This window comes from Gallus gallus, chromosome 3, assembly GCF_016699485.2.
Source record: "Gallus gallus isolate bGalGal1 chromosome 3, bGalGal1.mat.broiler.GRCg7b, whole genome shotgun sequence".
Taxonomy (NCBI): Eukaryota; Metazoa; Chordata; class Aves; order Galliformes; family Phasianidae; genus Gallus; species Gallus gallus.
In genome coordinates, this window is record NC_052534.1 from 59758903 (window position 1) to 59777541 (window position 18639).

At 41.5% G+C, this 18639-nt stretch overlaps 1 protein-coding gene across 4 annotated transcripts in view; it reads right to left on the minus strand.

The window, feature by feature from the left end:
- Positions 1 to 12284, minus strand: part of TPD52L1 (tumor protein D52-like 1) — a 52241-nt gene extending 39957 nt beyond the window's left edge. Inside the window, exons 1-2 of one of the 4 annotated variants that reach the window (XM_046938376.1) lie at positions 12153 to 12257; positions 11215 to 11293 (exon numbers count right to left, since the gene is read on the minus strand). Coding sequence is in view for 2 of the 4 variants with exons in the window: in NM_204215.2 (NP_989546.1) it covers positions 12153 to 12171 (19 nt within the window). In the remaining 2 variants the exon portion in view is untranslated. Of the gene's footprint in view, positions 1 to 11204; positions 11294 to 12152 lie in introns of all 4 variants that reach the window. The other 3 variants (XM_015284431.4, NM_204215.2, XM_015284430.4) reach the window with 3 other exon arrangements.
- Positions 12285 to 18639: the final 6355 nt, after the last annotated feature.

Genomic DNA, 18639 nt, shown 5'->3' on the forward strand with positions numbered 1-18639 from the left:
AATACTGAAAGTAATGACAGTATTGTACCACTTACTGTGCTTTCTATTGATCATTCTGCACAACCTTCCATGAGATCAAGAGTAAGAAAAAGATGTCATAAGTGGAAGAGTTATCATCTCTTTGCTTTCTTTAGGCAGAATAGAAAAAAAGAAAAGATGAAGTCACGATAGAATAATAGGGAATGAGAAAGTGGATGACACTGAGTCACAAAAGAGACTTGTTCTCCACAGATAAGGTACTCTACAAACTCTAACAGACTGCACAAAATAAATGAAGGAATGAAGCATATCTAATTAGGCTAGAGAAAAAGAAATGTAGGGGAAGATGAGAGCTATGACATGGAAACGCTGGCAGTCAGAGGTGGAAGTTGTCAGTTTAATTTTCTAAGCCCACCCTTTCACACTAAAAATACATGGAGGTACATTTTTCCCAATCTCAGAATAGACAGGTATCTTGGGTCCCATTCTCAGCTGGTAGAAGTGACTGTGCTCCCACCAACTGTATAACTGAACTCACACATGTGCTTCATTGAATCAAAATCAGAGAAGCTTACTGGCATGGTTAAATAACCCTTTTCACCTAGGAGAGGAACAGTTTACTGTACTTTTCTAAATCCAAGTGCAAGAGTACTGCTTGATAGTGATCTAACCGCAGTATAATTAAACACACAAGTCTCCTCAGTTAACATCTAACAAAGTATCTGTACTGCGACAAGTGACAAAGTGGTAGTTTTAATTACAAAAGAAATTCTTCAAGTAGTTGCCATTTTGTATCCTTTAGATCGTAAGTAACAAGATCTTTGGAAGTCTGATTTAGAAATGAGACAAACCTTGCTGCAACCAAGAGGTTGCTATTTTTTTCTCTCCTTATTATTATTATTGTTTTTAAAGTCCTTTCTTTTCCCTCCACCTCCCCCAACTGCCCATCTCAGCCAGTAAGGCAGATACGCCACTTCTGACCTTGTGAACTTACTAGGGAAAATACACTGCAAATGCTTATAACTGGGTGCATGACAGAGCCTTTATTCTCTCCAGGTTCAAATCCATAATTCCCATTGCTCTAACTCAGATTACACCTCAGCACTGTTACAATGAAGTAAAGAACTATGGATGTTGAAAGAGAGGGGAGAAAGTATCCCTCGTGACATCTGATCACTCTCTCATCTTGGGAGAGTAAAGATTACAGCTTTTTAAGAACCAGGTATGTCTTTTTGCATATGACTTAGCACAAAAGGTGAATGATTTGTGACTAAGCTTTGTAAGCTTCATCACATTTATAAATTTGTAACAGTAATTCACCCACAAAGTTGGGGTAAAGGTGCATTTTCTGTCACCAGAGTTTTCCTTACAGGTTGATGGTAAGAACTCACAGCCATCATGAAGCAGAAATGAATTAGCACAGGCCACAAACCAGGCAGGTCTTCTGTCCTTCCTCCTCAAACACTTGTTTTTAAGCACCACCTGCTTCAGTTTGTATTAACTCTTACCTTCTGTGTGATTACAATCAGATACTTGGTGCCAGTACACTTTTGCCTTCCAACGTGGTTTTCTGATAGCGTGGACCTCCACCTCCACCAGACTTCCCTACAGGAACTTAACCTACCTGTGGATGTGTCCATTCGCAATACAATTGCATTCTCATTTAAAACCAATGAATACAGAGCTCATTTTATCAGTATTATTTAATTATATTATTATTACTATTATTAATTGTTCAACTCAAAGTTCCATATCTCCTTTCCTTCAGTTTTTTAGCTAGCATCTTGAAGTGTGAAACAAGGTATTTATTATTCTGTGCTCAGTGTTAATCTGCATGTTGAGGCCTTCACAGTTCTTGGCATCAATAATTTCCTGGTTTTGCCCACTCAGTGTTTTGGAGTATGCAATTACAAAGAAATGTGTTTCCTTTGTGAACCTGCTTGAGGCCCTGGGTACTTGTGACAGAGTTCCCATGAAAAGCTTTCTGTTGGGTAGGGTTTGAGGGCAGGTGACCTGCCTCTGAAGGTGGTTACACAAACAACTGTGCTCCAGGATAAGTGACTTTTTACCAGACCGGGATACAGAGTTTGGCACTTCCAGCCACAGACTCAGTCTTTGAGGTCCTTATCCTCAAGTATCAACCAAAATGGCCACCATCATAGACAAAGAACATTTTTTCCTCTTTGAAGATCAGTAAGGAAGATAAATCTTGAACCAAAGAGGGTCAGCTTCTCTGAGAGCTGCTCTGGGTAGCAGGAACAGCAACCACATTGACAAAAGAGGGAAGGGGGATAGGTTAGTAACCAAAATTTCTTCCCCCTCAGGATTGCGTTAGAGCACACTGAATTGTAACAGCATCACAAAACGTCTATCGCAGACCATACAGATCACCTCAGCTGCTATAGTCATCAACATAACTTCTGTACCATAAGGTGTGAACAGGAGTACAGGAGAGTTTTGGGTTGGTATTTTTTTGTTTTGTTTTTTTTCTGCCCTCTTCTACTATTTCATATATATTTCAGTATATTTCTTCTTCTGAGGATGTTGCTACAGGATGAACATAACACTGTGTAATTTTCCAAAATAAACCAGTATTCCAGGGCTTGTAACTCCACTAATAACTTCCATTAATGTCTTCAGTCTCTACTCAATTGTTAAAATCATGTCCTTGCTTACCTTTCCCCAGTCCGATTCCCATTTGCAGCGCTTTGCTATAACAAGAACACCACTGCCCCTTTCAGGTTGCATTCTTGCTCCATATTTCTGTGCTGACAAGGACACAGAACTGAGCAACTTTATAATGCAGTATCTAGCTCTAAATCTAGCTCCCATCTTTGAAGCTCTCTGAAATGGGTACAGGTTATTGCCACTAAATGCTCTCTTTCACTCCTTGTGCTTAACATAGACCCTCTTTATATTGTTCTTTATCTGTGCTTCTCTGTTTTTTGAAGTAATTTAAAACCACAGGGATAAGAAATATTTTTTTCTCCCTTTAGCATCAGACTTCCAGTTTCCTGGCATGCCTGTTATTTAACTCCGCAAAGATTTACTTAACTCTTCTAAACCACCCTGTAATTCAGTTTATAGAAATAACATTGTTTTGGTTTTTTGTTTGTTTGTTTTTAATGGGAATATTCAAGTATTTTTTCCTTCTCCACCATCATCATCTTTTTTTTTTCCTCCCTTTTATCAATGCTTCTGCTCAATCTGGCACATAACATGACTGAAGGATGAACTCTTACATGACCGCACGGCTTCACTGGTTATCCACTATACTCATACACACATAATAGTTTGATGGTTTAATTACACAGTCATTACAGAAAGCATCATTGTCCCTGATTGTGACTTTGATTTCTTCCTCCCACAGTATTAAGTTAATAGCTGCCATCTGCCTATTAAAATACTTTGAGCAGAAGATAATCTTCTCTTCCTGCCACAGTTGCCACTCTAACTCTGTTAATGTACATAGATTTCACTTCTCTCGAAGGAAAACCTGAGAGTTGTATTTAAACACAATTTCTAATCACTTTTAAATGAAAATTTCGTATGTACCAACCCAGTAAAGAAAAAAAACATTCACATAGAATACTCATTCTCTAAAAATCTGTTTGTTTTCCCTGAAGTGACTGATGTGAGATCTACTCAGTGGAGCTAAGAACATTTCAATTAAAGCGTCAAACACAGAAGGAAGAATCAGATTAGCACTTATTATGCCCAAACCAACATCAGCAAAATTTATTACCAAATCCGACCAAAGCAACTATCCCAGGGAAGCTTTGCAAAGTATTTTAAATCTTTAAGATGGTAATGAGCAACCTTTTTGCAGCCAGACATATGTACCACCTTAGTCTCACCCCGGTGACAAGATAATCACCTGGTGAGGAAATGGGTGAACCCGGAGCAAACAGCTGAACACAAACTAACCTGAATTTTCACTGAAGGAGTGACCATGGAGCATCAGCTCCCTTCAGCCACCATTTATAAAAATTCAGAGAATACAAGTCATACGGCCTTTTAAATCCATGTGATGTGTAGCTTCTGTCATATTTTTCATACTTCGTGATTTACAAATTAGTCTGGCAGCTCTAACATACAACATTAAGGAAGGACACAGATCTCTAAACAGAGACAGCTTCTGTGTTTGGATGGCTAAAGAGGGGTGGTCTTTCACACAGCAGAAAGAGAAATCAGAAAAGATGGCTCTTAGAAGATGAAGAAATAGTTTGGCTCCAGCAGGATCTGGACCCACGTGGTCGAGACTAGCAAACACTGTCACTTACCGGCAAGTAGAAATAGAGCTTCCAGCAAGAAAGCACCTGAAAATTTGAGACCACACTTCAAAAAACATTTTGAGTAAACACTTTTTAATGGGAAAACCAACACTGTATCAACAATAGATACCTCACGCTTGCAGAAATATTTTTAAGTTTAATTTTGTATCTCTCTTTGCCAAGAGTATCACTAGAGCCCCTTGTTCTTGTATAACACTAAATGCTAGGTTGTGTATTTGCATTTTGAGGATTTTGTTGTTTAAATCACTTTAGATTCTGTTATTTTGCAAAACTTCTTTAGCAGTTTTGCTTCTAGAGCAGTTTTTGCTTCTCCAACAAAAGCTGAAAAGCGACTGACTTTTTGCTACACATTTTAAATGCTGCCATTGGTTTTGAACACATTACTGACCAGGCTCTTGGTTGACAGCAAGGATAACTGCATGCTAAGATAAAGCAGTGGTGACAGCAGGACAAATTTACAAAAACCAAATGCCAGAAAACCATGAAACAACAAAATCCACAACAGCAATGAGAAGCCAGCATTCTTCCTGGCAGCCCACCTCTCCTGGAGAAACCAGTGCTCAAAGCATAGCATTACCTCCCCTTTTCTGGAGGTGATACAAGGCATTAGAGCTACTCCTCATTTCTACACTCACTTCCTGAGTTTCTGGATTCTCCTTCAGTGACAAGGAGCACAAAGATGTAAATATTACATAGGAACTGGATCGCTGAAAAACAATTATGTGGACAACAGACTGAATGAAGGAAGCCATTATATCTGACCACAGGCCATACACACATAAACATGCTTTTCCTTATTTCTATAAATCTGTCTTTACAAACTTTGCTGCTGTATTATATTATATATAATAAGCTGTATTAATAGGAGCTATTTGGGTGTTATAAAGAACCTGTATTTCAGCAACCAGCTTTAAGCAAATAAGTCCCTGATAGAACAGGTAGATAGACAGAATGTTGGAGAGACCAGCAAAATTAGTATTGTATGCAACTGCTTATAGTGGGAACATTCTGGTTTGTTTAACATAAAGGGGATCCAGTAGTGGATCATTCATTTTACTGTGCCATTAATATAAACAGAACACCTTCTTTTACTGGAATAAATAAATACATAAATAAAAATCAGCAAGTATAAGAACCCTTACATAAAAGTAATTAGCAAGAATAGCATTTTAGAAGCATTTGTTATTACACAGAGGGTGTAAGTCCTACAAGCAAAGGTAAAATATGCTGAGCAGAACAGGGAGAATGGGAGACCCAGTGTAAGATCTTTATCATCACGATAAACATTGTACTTGTGGCACTATCACACTTCACACATGTCCAGCTTTTTGCTTTTGTTCTGCACTTTCAGATAAGAACATTTGCAGAAAGATAGAAGGGTGACACTGAACATAGCAGGGGGGTTGAAAATAGATGATCATCGTGGTCCTTTTCAACCCAGGTCATCCTATTATTAAAAAACTAAAAACACACGGAGCTTCAAACATGACAGGACTTTCTATTTTTGATTCTGAAATAGATACAAGGAGATCTTCTTGTGTATTTCCTAATGTTATTAGCTCTTCTGTAAGAAAAAGATCCTCACTGCTAACTCATGACTTATTACACACCAAGAGAAAGGGAATGAGAGATGACATGAGAAAGAAAAGGAGACAGAATGCTAAGGTGTAATACAAGCACTTGCTAAATGACTGTCTTTTGCAGTACTTTACCACACCATTGATGCAGAAACATCATGATAGCCTACTTAGATACCATGATATTGATCCATGGATCTCAAAGGTGCCTAGGCAGCATTACCTCTGTCCTAGGGAATCAAACAGAATGATGTGTCCAAGGTTTTGGTGAAGGCATGTGTGACACTGGGTATTACAGTCCATAATTTTCAGTCTCCTGCTACGCTATGTGTTTAGAGAACACTGATGTCAAAGTGCCCATTATAAAGAGCAGTGATATGACAACAGTAAAGCTCTAAAATTTGGCACTGTGACTGTGCGCTTCCACACAATACAAACAAAACAAGATAAGACTACCCTGCCTAGGTATAGTACTTTTATAGTACTTCATAAGGTATTTTTTGAATAGCACTGAAGATCTAATTTTACCCTTAAAACACTTCCCGACTATAGTTTTTCTAAACCCAAATTTCAGAACTACCCTAAAACAAGCTTCTAAGCCTCACCTATACTCCTAAATATGGCTATAGAGAACACATTTCAACCACTCTGTAGTCTTCTGACACGCCTTTTGCCATGTTCTTGAGCTTCAAGCAGCATGTGACCAAAGCAAAGCTCCTCAAAACCTCCACATATTGCTGTACTGTTCTAAACAAGTTAGAAACATCGAGGTCCTGAAGCGTGTCCAGAGGAGGGCAACAAAGCTGGTGAGGGGTCTGGAGCACAGACCTTATGAAGAGCGGCTGAAGGAGCTGGGGTTGTTCAGTGTAGAGAAGAGGAGGCTCAGGGGAGACCTTATTACTCTCTATAACTACCTGAAGGGAGGTTGTGGTGAGCTGGGGGTCAGCCTCTTCTCTCGTGTGACTAGTGATAGGACGAGAGGGAATGGCTTCAAGCTGCACCAGGGAAGATTCAGGCTGGACATTAGGAAATACTACTTCTCTGAAAGGGTGGTCAGGCACTGGAATAGGCTGCCCAGAGAGGTGGTGGAGTCACCAACCCTGGTGGTGTTTAAAGAGCGTTTGGATGTTGTGTTGAGGGACATGGTTTAGCGGGAACCATTGATGAAGGGCGGATGGTTGGACTGGATGATCCTGTGGGTCTTTTCCAACCTTAGCGATTCTATGATTCTATGATTCTATGAAAGATGCATCAGACAGTATTAACAGGTGAATCCTTCCACTAGGGCATCTGAGAACTCTAGCGAAGAGCAGACTCAGTCTGTACTTGAGTTGCCTCACAGTAGGATTCACATCAACGGCCCAGTAAAAATAAGAACATAAAGGAAGAAAAAATGAGCAAGATTTTGGGGTCTGATATGCTGGGGTTGTTTTGTTTTATTTTTTCCATGTTCTGCATTTTGTATCTCCATCATAGAATCACAGAATGACCTGGGTTGGAAGGGACTTTAAAGACCACCCAGTTCCAGCTCAGTGCCTTGGACAGGGTTGCCACTTAATAGATCAGGCACCCAAGGCCCCATCCAACCCAGCCTTTTACACCTCTAGGGATGGGGGCATTGTAAAAATGACAAAGCTACAGTGCCTCATACGCTGGCTCAGGATTTTAGATGAGGTTTATTTTTCTCTTTTCCAAGCCCCAACGTTATTCTGCTCTCAGATCTCATTTAGCATGAAGTCACTCAGCTTTTTCAGCCTTAGAAAACTGAATCTCTGCCTGTGACAAGTGTCATTAAGCTGCAAGCAGTACAGGTTCAAAAGGGTAAAAGAGAAGCAGTACATTTGATTTCAGAAGTTTATTTGCTTAAAATCTGATATTACCAATAGCTCATTCCATGCATTCCCCTCCATTTGGTATAAAACAGGATAAATGATAAAAGAGCAATTATCTTAAGCTCTAGGCACTCTTGTTAAATATTTAGGAATCCTATTATAAATTAAAACCCTATCATTTTCACTTGACCTCATCTTCATGTCATCTTATTAATACAGCAGCTGAGACTTCCACCATGCAGTCAGACGCACAGTTACTGCTGGCTGGTCCAATTACTCCAGTTCCTCCTGACACTTTGGAGAAGGCCTCTCTCCTGCTTTCCAAAGCTGAGCCATGAAGAGTTCCAGGGGGCAAAAAGGAGACAGCACAAACTCCTGGCTAATTGAGTTGGAGGCTCTGAAGCACATATACATAATTGCTTCACTTGCAAAGGTAGGTGGAGAACATTAATGCATACTTCACAATGGAAGCAACTAGCAGCTGCTGCTGGGCGAGAAAACCAGGGTTCCCCTTGCTGCATCCTCCCCATTTGCTCATGTGTATCAATACTGACAAACCTATATGCAGACACACTTAATGGAATACAGGGATTTTCTGCTCGTGAAAACAACAACAACAACAAAAAAACCTGCAGTTATGCAGCCCCAGGCCAGACATCTCATTCAGCACCTTGAGGAAAGGCTAACATAGAACAGAACAGCCAGTGCTCCTTGGTTAAGCTACTAACCCCAAACACAATCTTAGGGAAGCTGCTGCCCTCCCCAGTAAGAATGTCTTTGGCGAGATGGCCACAGCACTGCTGTTGCAGCAAAGCAGCCTCTCCATGCACTTCTCATCCACCTTTCTGTAGCAAGACTCTTTCCAGAGACACAGGCCTCCGTGAGGATAGGCAACTTATCAACTAACTACAGCACTCACCACAGCACTTAACAAGTACTGTATTCTACTGCAGACAGGCATTTAGTCTGGAGAATAGAAGGCTCAGGGCCTTACAGCTCTCTACAATGACCTGAAAGGAGGTTGTAGCTAGGAGGGAGTCTGCCTCTTCTCTCAGGTAGCAACAACAGGACAAAAGATAATGGCTTCATGTTGCACCAGGGGAAGTTCAGATTGGTTATTAGGAAAGATTTCACCTCCAGAAGAGAGGTCAGGCACCGGCACAGGCTGCCCAGGGAGGTGGTGAAGTCACCTTCCCTGGAGGTGTTCAAGAAACGTGTAGATGTGACACTGAGGGATGTGGTTAGCAGACAGTGGTGATGGGTTGATGGTTGGACTAAATGATCATAGTGGTCTTTTCCAACAATAATGATTCTATGATTATGTTTAGAATGCACCATTACTAGCAGAGGATGCAGAATATTTGTCAGGAACAGCTGTAAGAAGACTGCAAGGACATGGAGATGCCTTGTCTAGCACAGATGAATATATTTCAGTGGTAGGAAAGAAGACAGAGATGGATGGCAGGATCACTCGAAAGTCACGATGAGATGGGAAAGGGACTTCAGCTGCAGTTTTCTAACTTCCTTCACTGGAGCTCATACCTCTTCTCAGTGTTGCGAGTGCCCAATTCAGCTGTGCATGTCACATACTTCAAACTAGATTTTAACATTGATAAGGTGTTTCCAGAGATGTAACAGCAGCAGATGCAAAGATGCTGTGTAGGTAGAAGAGCAGAGAACAGAAAGCTGCACATCAAAGCTCCATCAGTGTAACAGGAGAAGGAGGAGTTATGACTGCTGCTGGATGCATGAAAAAGGAAGAACTGAAGGACAGTTCTGAAGGACAGAAACGTATTACAAGAAAAAGCTCCAGCTTTGAGTGGAATAGGATTCCCTGGTAACAGACAGAAGAAAAGATCCATGACATTGTCATAATTTGAGGACATTTGCAGTTTTAAACTAGGAAGCGGGACTACGGGTGCAGCCAGTTAATCTGGTCCTGGTGCAGAACATGTATCGAAAGAAGTAAGCACTCAGTTCCAGCCTTCCTGTCTCTCTGATAGAAGCACTGTTCTTCAGACTACTGAAGCTTCCACTTTAAAAATGACCGACAGGCAGAAGAAGACAAAGAAATAAGCTGTTACCATTTTCTTAGCACCTCATGTAAGCACAGCCTAGCTCTGGGGCTCATTCAGAGGAAAAAGACAGACAATAGCAGCTACAGCCTTAAAGTTACCACTTACGTAAAGCATCCTTTATGATGTTTATTACATGTGAATTTGTGTACATGGTATATATGATTATTTCTTTAGAAAATCTTCCTAGCATTAGTTACTATTATCCTGCATCTGGCAGCCTCTCTCAGCTAGCTGGCACCACACCGGGGCAGGACGTATTTGGTATGCTTAAGTATAATAGCAATTCTGTTTCAGTCCATGAGATCTCTGCAGTGCTTTCAGGTAGATAGCAGAGCACTTCACTCCCACCGTCTCTGGGCCATGGACAGACTGTGCCTCACAGCACACAAACTCCTGAAGTCAGCGGTGGCCTCTGTGCAGTTCCTTCATACACTTCCATGTAATAACACTTCCCCCTCCTCCCGTAGCTGGGATAAGATTGTCAGCGTTTTTATGTATCAGCATGAATCAGCTTCATGAAAAAGAATTTATTTCTTTTTCTCTCATTTTCTGAAAAAAAAAAAAAAATCCATGTTTTGTATTTGCTCAAGTGTATTTCTGGAACGTGGAATTCACCTCCTCAGTCCGCCCTTCAGGGCAAGATAGAATGGCACAAACGCAATTATGCAGAAAAGACCTTTTGAAGAAAATCTTCAAAGTGTTAAATATGAGCAATTCAACAGTGCTTTCAAATGTATAGCTTTACTTCGTCTTCTCAACTGGAATGCAATGCCCCAGCAGAGCACGCTGGAACAAACTATTCAGGATTCATTTCTTCGTGGGTTCCTTAGAAGTAATTCATAAACTCATTAAAATGTATGCGCGTTTCTCCCGCTGCTTGAATTCAGTGGGGTTTTTTTCCAAAGCAAATTGCTACTGTTTTGTCAGTAACCTCCTATCACTGCGCTCTGCAAATGGCACAGTGGAACTGAGAAGCTCACATTTCTGACCAGCGCTTAGATGCACTTCACTGAATCCAACTGTATCGGAGACCTACAGGTTAAATTCTTTGCACTAAAAAGTCTCCACAGCTGCAGCAGCATGAGCTGAATTGAGCCCACAAGGAAAAGTGACTTAAGGACTGAGTGTATAGCCCTGAAAAGTCATGTATTTGTCTTTCTGTCAACTAACCTTAAGACTACCAAATATATCTATACATAAATACACTTTCTACCTTGGGAGCAAAGAAGCACTAATTAGGCAAACCCAAGCAATACAAAATGCTGTTACATTCCCTCACTAACCAACAGCAACTCATTCCAATGAGATTATTAAAGAAAAAGGCCTTCCCTGTGGCAGTAACAGGGCTGCTGACCAAAACATATCAGCAAAACACATTAACTGGCTTCCATTTTTAACATGCACTAAGGACTTCTGTGTCCACCCTACTTACTAAGGACTTACGTGTACTCACTCCTTACAGGGGGAGGAAATTCAAAGGAACACACGCCCCTGCCTGGCTAACCGGAGTTGGATCCTGCTTGCAATCAGTTCTACAAAACAAGAAATGATCCTTTATCGCACGAAGCTCCTGTTTAGAGAATGGAACTCCCACCCATGCGTCTATGCACAGGAAATCAGCTTAAATAACAGTTGTGTGCCACAGTCCTAACACTGACTTTTAAAAACACCGGGAACTGAGCAAGGCATGGATTTGTTCTGCCAGCAGTGATGGGCCATGGAGCCAGCAGGGCAGCACATGCAGCACGCTTTGCCTCAATGGCTTTCTCGTCCCAAGCATCGCTAACATCAGTTTCCCAGTCTACCTTTATATACAGCAGCACTTGTAGTAAGCATTTGCCTCCCTTTTTGGTATTTATTTAATACAGTCATTACGCAGTTTGGAAGGCTGTTTTGTCACAACTGCAATAAATAAACATCACCTCCCCTATTACTTCTTCTCCCTGTCCCTTTTACAGACAATATGTTTCTAAACATTCCATCTCACGGAAACACCCGTACTACCTGCCAGCCCACAGACATGCACGATGAAGCCACGCTTCAGAAAGCCCCTCCAAAACACATAAAACAGCAACTAAACAAAAAAGCACCCGCACTGAGACTGAAGTTGCCATCGCGCTACCCTGACCACGGAGCGTTGAAGAAACCCGAAGGGAAAAAAAAAACCAGAAGCCTCCACCGCAGCAGCTCGGCACGGCAAGGAGCGCCAGCAGCAGCCCGCGGGGCCGAGACCCGGCAGCCCTCCCCGCACCACCGGTGCCGGCAGCGGGACGCCTCCCGCACGCATCCGCAGCTCCGGCCGCCGCCTGGCAGCGCGCTCCGCTTCCCGCGCCTCGGCTCTCCCTCCCGGCTCCGGCGCGCACCCGCGGGCCCCGTCCCGACCGGACTCACCCCGCGCCTGCCGCTCCATGACCCCGGACGGGTCGGCAGCACCGCCGTCACCTCGACCGGAGCGGCGGCTCTGACGGCGCTGACAGACGCCGGCCCGCGGCTGCCTCCGCCCCCGCTGCCATCTAGCCCGGCGGAGAGCTGCGCCGCCTGCCGGCCCGGCTTTGCCTCGGCACCGGGGAACCCGGGGCGACCTCGGGTGGGGGAGCGCGACCCAGCTCCCACCTTGTCCCGAATCCAAAGCCAGGCAGCCGAGTCCGCCCGCCCCGCTGTGTGGGCAGTGGGCAGTCATTCCATTTGTTTGCGGTTTTCAGGTGACACCTCCTATGGCACACGCACGGGGGTGTATCCGAAGGAATGCCGACGGTGTCCGAGCCGTCATACACACTTAGGTTGCTCCAAAAGTAATGCCTCCTATTTACTTCCACGGAAACTACCACAGATACAAAGAGCACAGTAACACTGCTTGACAGAGGATGTTCTCAGTTACAAAACGCTATTTTCAACAGCAACCACCATTTGCTACGTGTTTTTGGCAGTGATGAACAAGAGCCTGCATGCCGTGCTCATAACAATCTGCATGGCTGTCCAGAATGTGCTTGTATTTCACGTCACTGTTGTCACTGCTGAAATGCACTGCTCACCACCTTACTGTGCTCATATCCACTCTTCTGTCTCCATCAACATTCAGCAAGCGCCAATGGATGTCAGTGGGTGCCATTTTTTCCCCGTGGAGGAATTCGGTGACGCACCTCTGCTTCATACACACTTCCCTGTCAGACACCATTCTGTCAGACTGCCCCTCTGCTGCCATCTGTCACACGGCAACGAAATGTAACAGAATATGGGTGGGAAGGTTCAGCCTCTACTGCCATACCACCAGCATCTGCCTCTGATGTTGTAGCCCAGCATAGTAAAATAGGAGGCATTACTTTCAGAGCAGCTCTTGTATTTAGCAATTTAGGCAAAGGTTGAGCTTTTTCATTACAAAGCTCCTTATCCTACCGTTCATGGTAAGTACTCCACAGTAATGCAATATAAACGTGATGATACATCATCAGCAGTGCAGATTTACTCAAGGTTTTGCTCACGCCAGCATAATTTCCATACTTACTTATCAGTCCAGGTCACTTTTGCTTGTGAAAGGGTCCAGAACCGTTGCGTTAGCAATGCTTCATTGCCATGTATTTGCCAGTCAGACACTGTATCTGATCTGTGTGTCTGATACTACTGAGTGCCTTGCAGGACAACCTGAGGACGGGTAGCTTCTCGGGGCCTGTAATACTAGAAGCAACAAAAGAAGGGAGATTAGGCAGGAAAAGGAAGTACTGGATTTTTTTTTTTTTTTTTATTCTAACAGGTAATATTTTAGGTGAGGAGCAACAAATCCAAAAGAAAAGGATTATGCAGTGAGAATAAAGATGTGAAAAATAAGTTCTTCACATTAAAATACCATAGAATGCTGCAAAGTGTCAGCATTACTCACTTCTCAGCTTTGCTTTTCAAACAGTTTAGAAAATAGAAGCCAAAGAAAGCCTTAATTTCTCCAGATATCTAATATTTTCCCCTAATACATGCATGCTGCTGGTTTCAAATCTGAATTACTGTAAAACATGAATTATTTTCTCCAGACAGGCCTCTGTGATTTGACATCTCCTCAGGCTGGAGTTTACCACTTACAGATACATATCAGAGGTTTTCAGATGAACAAATTCTTGTACTTGTGCTATTTAAAATAACAAGGCATCCTTCCATGACAAGATTTGAGCTCAGGAATGCCATCATCTTCTGCATTAAAAAACCCAAACCCAGGTCCGTCAATACGATCCTTCACAGGAGTACCTTATTCAGAAGGTTCTATTAAGAAGCCACAATTCTGCAACACAGAACTTTCTTATATGAGTAGCAGACTTCTTAAACTTTCTTCCAGGCCGCATGGGAAGTACTAGGGAAATGCAAGGATGTATGGAATGAATTCTAAGTATATATTTATTTTACCTCTATGTGAACCGTAGTATCTGGAACTGAATGTCATGGCAGGCCTGTTCTAACCAATACAAAGGCCTGAAGACGTTGCTCTGTAGCGACTGGGTCTATCTCTGAAAGCTTACATTCTTACACTTTTATCAGCAGATTTTCATGGCTGTTCTAATAGTACTGAAACTACTTCCACAGTTATTTCAGTGGTCTGGTGGTAACGTATTTGAGCAGTTTATTTTTTTTCTTCCTATGGAATGTATTTTCACCAGCTGCTACTAAAGGAATGTCAGACAAAGATACAAACCTTGTGTGCTTTCTCAAGTTGTTTCAGCGCTTAGCGTTGTATAAAGTATAATCCATGATATAACAGTGTACATAAAAGTATGTTTCTCTTATTAGTAAGATTTAAAAACCGTCTGTCTGATTCTTCTGTAACTCAATTCTCTTTTGAACATCTTGAATTTATCCTAACAAGGGTCTGTGGAACTGAATGTCGTGTTGGCTATTTAGCTCTGAGCACAGTGCTGCTATCTCAGGAGAAAATCAGCAGCTGCTTCCAATGATAAATGCTGCATAGAGAGCTTGGATAGAGATCTTTATCTGACGTCAACTGACATCTCTATTATAACCAATAAAATTCTGATTAGCCACTGAGGTCATCTGTGGTAAATAAACAGTATGACAGTCAATAGCAACTTAAGGAGAGCAATTCAGACATTATTTAGAAATGGAAGAAATGCTTTTTTTTCCCCATTACTCCACATATTTCTGACTATCCTGCCAAAGGAAAGTCTCTCTCCTTCTCCTTCTCAAACTTCTTCCCAGTTTGTCTGAGATAAAATGGGATAATGTGAGCTGAATAATGAATGTTGAGCCAGTAGGTAAACACACCAGAAAGCTCAACAGAACTCAGTGAAATAGAATATGAAGATTGTATCAGTCTAGAACATATAGATGAAGGGATTGCATAGACGTAAGTTAACTATAATTTTAATTTGTATATTTGGGCCAGGGAGGTGTGAATTTAACCATAATTAATTGCTGAAATGCTGAGGTTCAGCAGTAGAGACTTGGAGACTTTTGGAAGGAAAAGCTATGAGTTCTGACAGATGAGAATTTTTCCAGCAGGTACCAAAGTGCCAACAGTGGATTAAAATGCAGAAGCTCAGAAATCTTCTAGAGCAGTGGAAAATTGTATTACAGATGTTTATGTTGATATGGACACGCAATAAATGTGAATGTGTAAGAGCAAAATATCACCAAGAGAAGGACTATTGAAATGGCATGCGCGGCTGACACCTGAAATAGAAACAATGACTAAACCCCAGTGACTCACTGAGGTTAGACAAGATAGAGAGATTAACCAGTCATTCCCTGAAGGGTTCGATAAGACATCCAAAATCAGCATACACTTAAGGAGAACCCAGGAAGCATAGGGAGGGGCTTCAAAATTGATGCCTTTTGTCTCCACTTGCAAGCAATCCTGGACAGACTGTCTGGACATAGAGCCTCGGTGCCTGAATGCTCAGCAAACTGCACGCACGTGCCCTGGTCTCTGCAGCGAGCACAATGCAAGTGTGACAGAGTGAAATCAGATGTGTTTTAAAACAAAATATCATGTACTCTTACAAGGTGATGCACTGAGATATGTTGTTGCTGCAGCACTGGGACATGATTTCTCACAGGGTGATTTGACAGTCATGACATTCGCAGGACTTTCAAAAAAAAGTATAAATACTATGAATACTGCAATAAAGAAGTCAGCATTCATTCATATGATGTGCTAAATGAAATGCATTAATTGTTAAAATGAAGAGTTGTCTCTCGTGTTAGAGAGTAAAAGAAAACCTGCACTCCTAGGACTGGGTTCAAGGCATCCTACCACAGAGCTCAAGGGTGGTTCAGATGAGCTGCAGCCACAAGAGCACAGAGCTGAATCCTGACAATGAAAAATCATAGGAAAATATTATAAACTTGCCTAATATATATCTGGAGAGCCATTTTAGGTGTCTTGATGGACCTGAGATGACCATGTAGAGCTGCCATATTATGACACAGGATCTTTTGGGGATCTGTTCAGCGCTTCTAGTAATGTGTCAGCCTTGTGATACAATAAACATGCTGCTTTGAATATACTGCAAAATGATGTTTTATTAAGAAAGTCAACTTGGTGAATCTATATTATAATTAAAATTGTAACGAGTCAAAACTGATCTCTGATACAGATTCAATGCAATTTCATTTTAATTCAGCATAACTCATATAGTTATTTGCGTCTTCTTAGAACGTTATCTTCATGCCCAAAAGGTAAGAAGCTATCCTAATTGCAAGGATATGATTTGTTTTCCAGATGTAGCTAAGAAGTGGAGTTAGACTGGGACTTCTTTCATGGGATTAGACGGCATTCATTTGTATGTGTGCACTGGGAAGCTGGTACACAAGCTACTTTTGGGAAGCATTAATCTTAGAAAAGCTCTCTATTTGAAGTGATCTTAATAATGTTGGAGAGCCTAAAAAATCTAATACTTTCATTATTATTGGATTTAATGTCCATTTCTGAGGTTTATATCCTGCATCTACAGGCTGCAGTAGAAGTGCATCCTGCCACATGATGAGGAGTGACCAAAACAACATGAAAACATTCCTACCTATTTATTATCTGGATCACCAAACTTAAAATATAGTACAATCGAATCACAGACTGCATCCTTATTTTTGATATGTCTCTGTGTGTTAGTATTTATGCGAGTCTAAGCAAATTCTTGTTAGGCCACAGCTTTACTCATGAAATAAAGTGACATCCCTGCACAGTCTGTGGTGTTGTGAATTCTGCATTCAGGGAGAGTCACAATGACACGAGGATGAAGCTGGGAGATGTACGATCTACAAAGCACGCTCCTCTCAAAGGCCTGAAATGAAGCACTCCATTGCTCAGAATATGTCTGCAAAAGCTTTCTGAGGCACACAACAGAAGGAATCTGCATTTCAGGGCAGCCTGCCCGAGCTCCAACTCAGAGGGATACACAGATAGCCCCAGCCAGCAAACTGAGCTGAAGGCAGAGTTACATTCTCTTACAGAGAGACAGAGGTTATACAGGGGAATTATACAAAGGACTTTTTGTAGGCTTCATAAAACTCGGTACATCTCCCTTTTATATGTCCCTAGTGCTCCCAGTTCCCTCCCCTTCTCTCCCCTTTCCCCCCCTTCCCTTCCTTCTAAGGAGACACCTTTACATATTTTGGCCTTAGCCATTTGCTAGCATCTAACACTGGCAAACTGAAAGGGAATTTTTTGCCTGCTTCTGCATACCTCTACAATCACAAACCTTTATCTCTGTGGGCTCATTCTCCCTCTCTGATGCTGAGCAAGCTTTAGCAATCTAGTGACTTTTTTGCATGTGATTTCCTAAAATTTAGTCAGGATCTCCCATGAGGTCCTTCAAAGTTTCATCCCCTTTTTGGTAAGTTCAGAAGACCTATGAGAAACATAACATTACAAGCTATAGATGTAGCAAGGTGCTGAACTTCCTAACTTTCCAAGTTTACTGAAGGCTGTGCATGCTCTTCACTTCCCACAAGCAGAATTTCCAGGCTTGTTTAACACCAAATTCAAACAAAAAGTGGAGAACTAAGTCTGCATCTGCCACTAAAACACTATGCTTATGTGTCTAAAGAGCAGATTTTAAGAAAGGAATTTTAATGGTAACAATAATAACTTTCTTTTCTGATCAGCTGAGTTCCAAATTTTTTTATCTACAGCAAAATGGAGGAATGTTTTCTGCACCAGATATTTCTCCTCAGAAAAGCACGAGAAGTCAATCCAAATAAATGCTTTGAGTTATTCAGTGACATCAGGAGAAGTACATTTGATGAAACATAGGGATTTTCTGTTCTCTGTTTCTCAGGTTGGTTTGCTGCAGTTTTAGTTCCTGGTTGGCAGATCTCCAGAGATCTGCCTGCCTGTCTGTTCATTCTTCCTCTTCAGTTGTATGCTTTTATCTTAAGTCTACTTCTTATTAGGGGGAGATCTTCAGAAACAGAAATGTTATTTTAATGAGATATTTTTCTTTTTCTGTAATATAAAAAGTTCCTCCTTTATTCTCATTGGGTAAGCACACACTGGGAAAATTACAAACATTTATGAAACAAGAAACCTGGATAATTATAGATCATTTTACCCCACAGGTAGATCAATTATTTCTTTAATCAAGTTATGCATATATTAAGTGCTATTCACATCCAGGCTGGTATTAATTGAAATGATGCATGATTACTGCATAATTTTAAATCTCAGCAGATTGCAGAGTTTGGCCTAGCAAAGGACTTTGTTGTTTTTATTCCTCTGGAATCGAACTAATTGCTGTTACAAATTCTGTGTTCCATTTTGACTTTTATCTGCCTACAGTTGTCTCTTTTGCAGACATTCTTTACCATAAAATTATAGAACTGTAAAGTTTGGAAAAGATTTCTGAGATCCAATGGTCTGACAGTCAATCCATCCCCATCATGC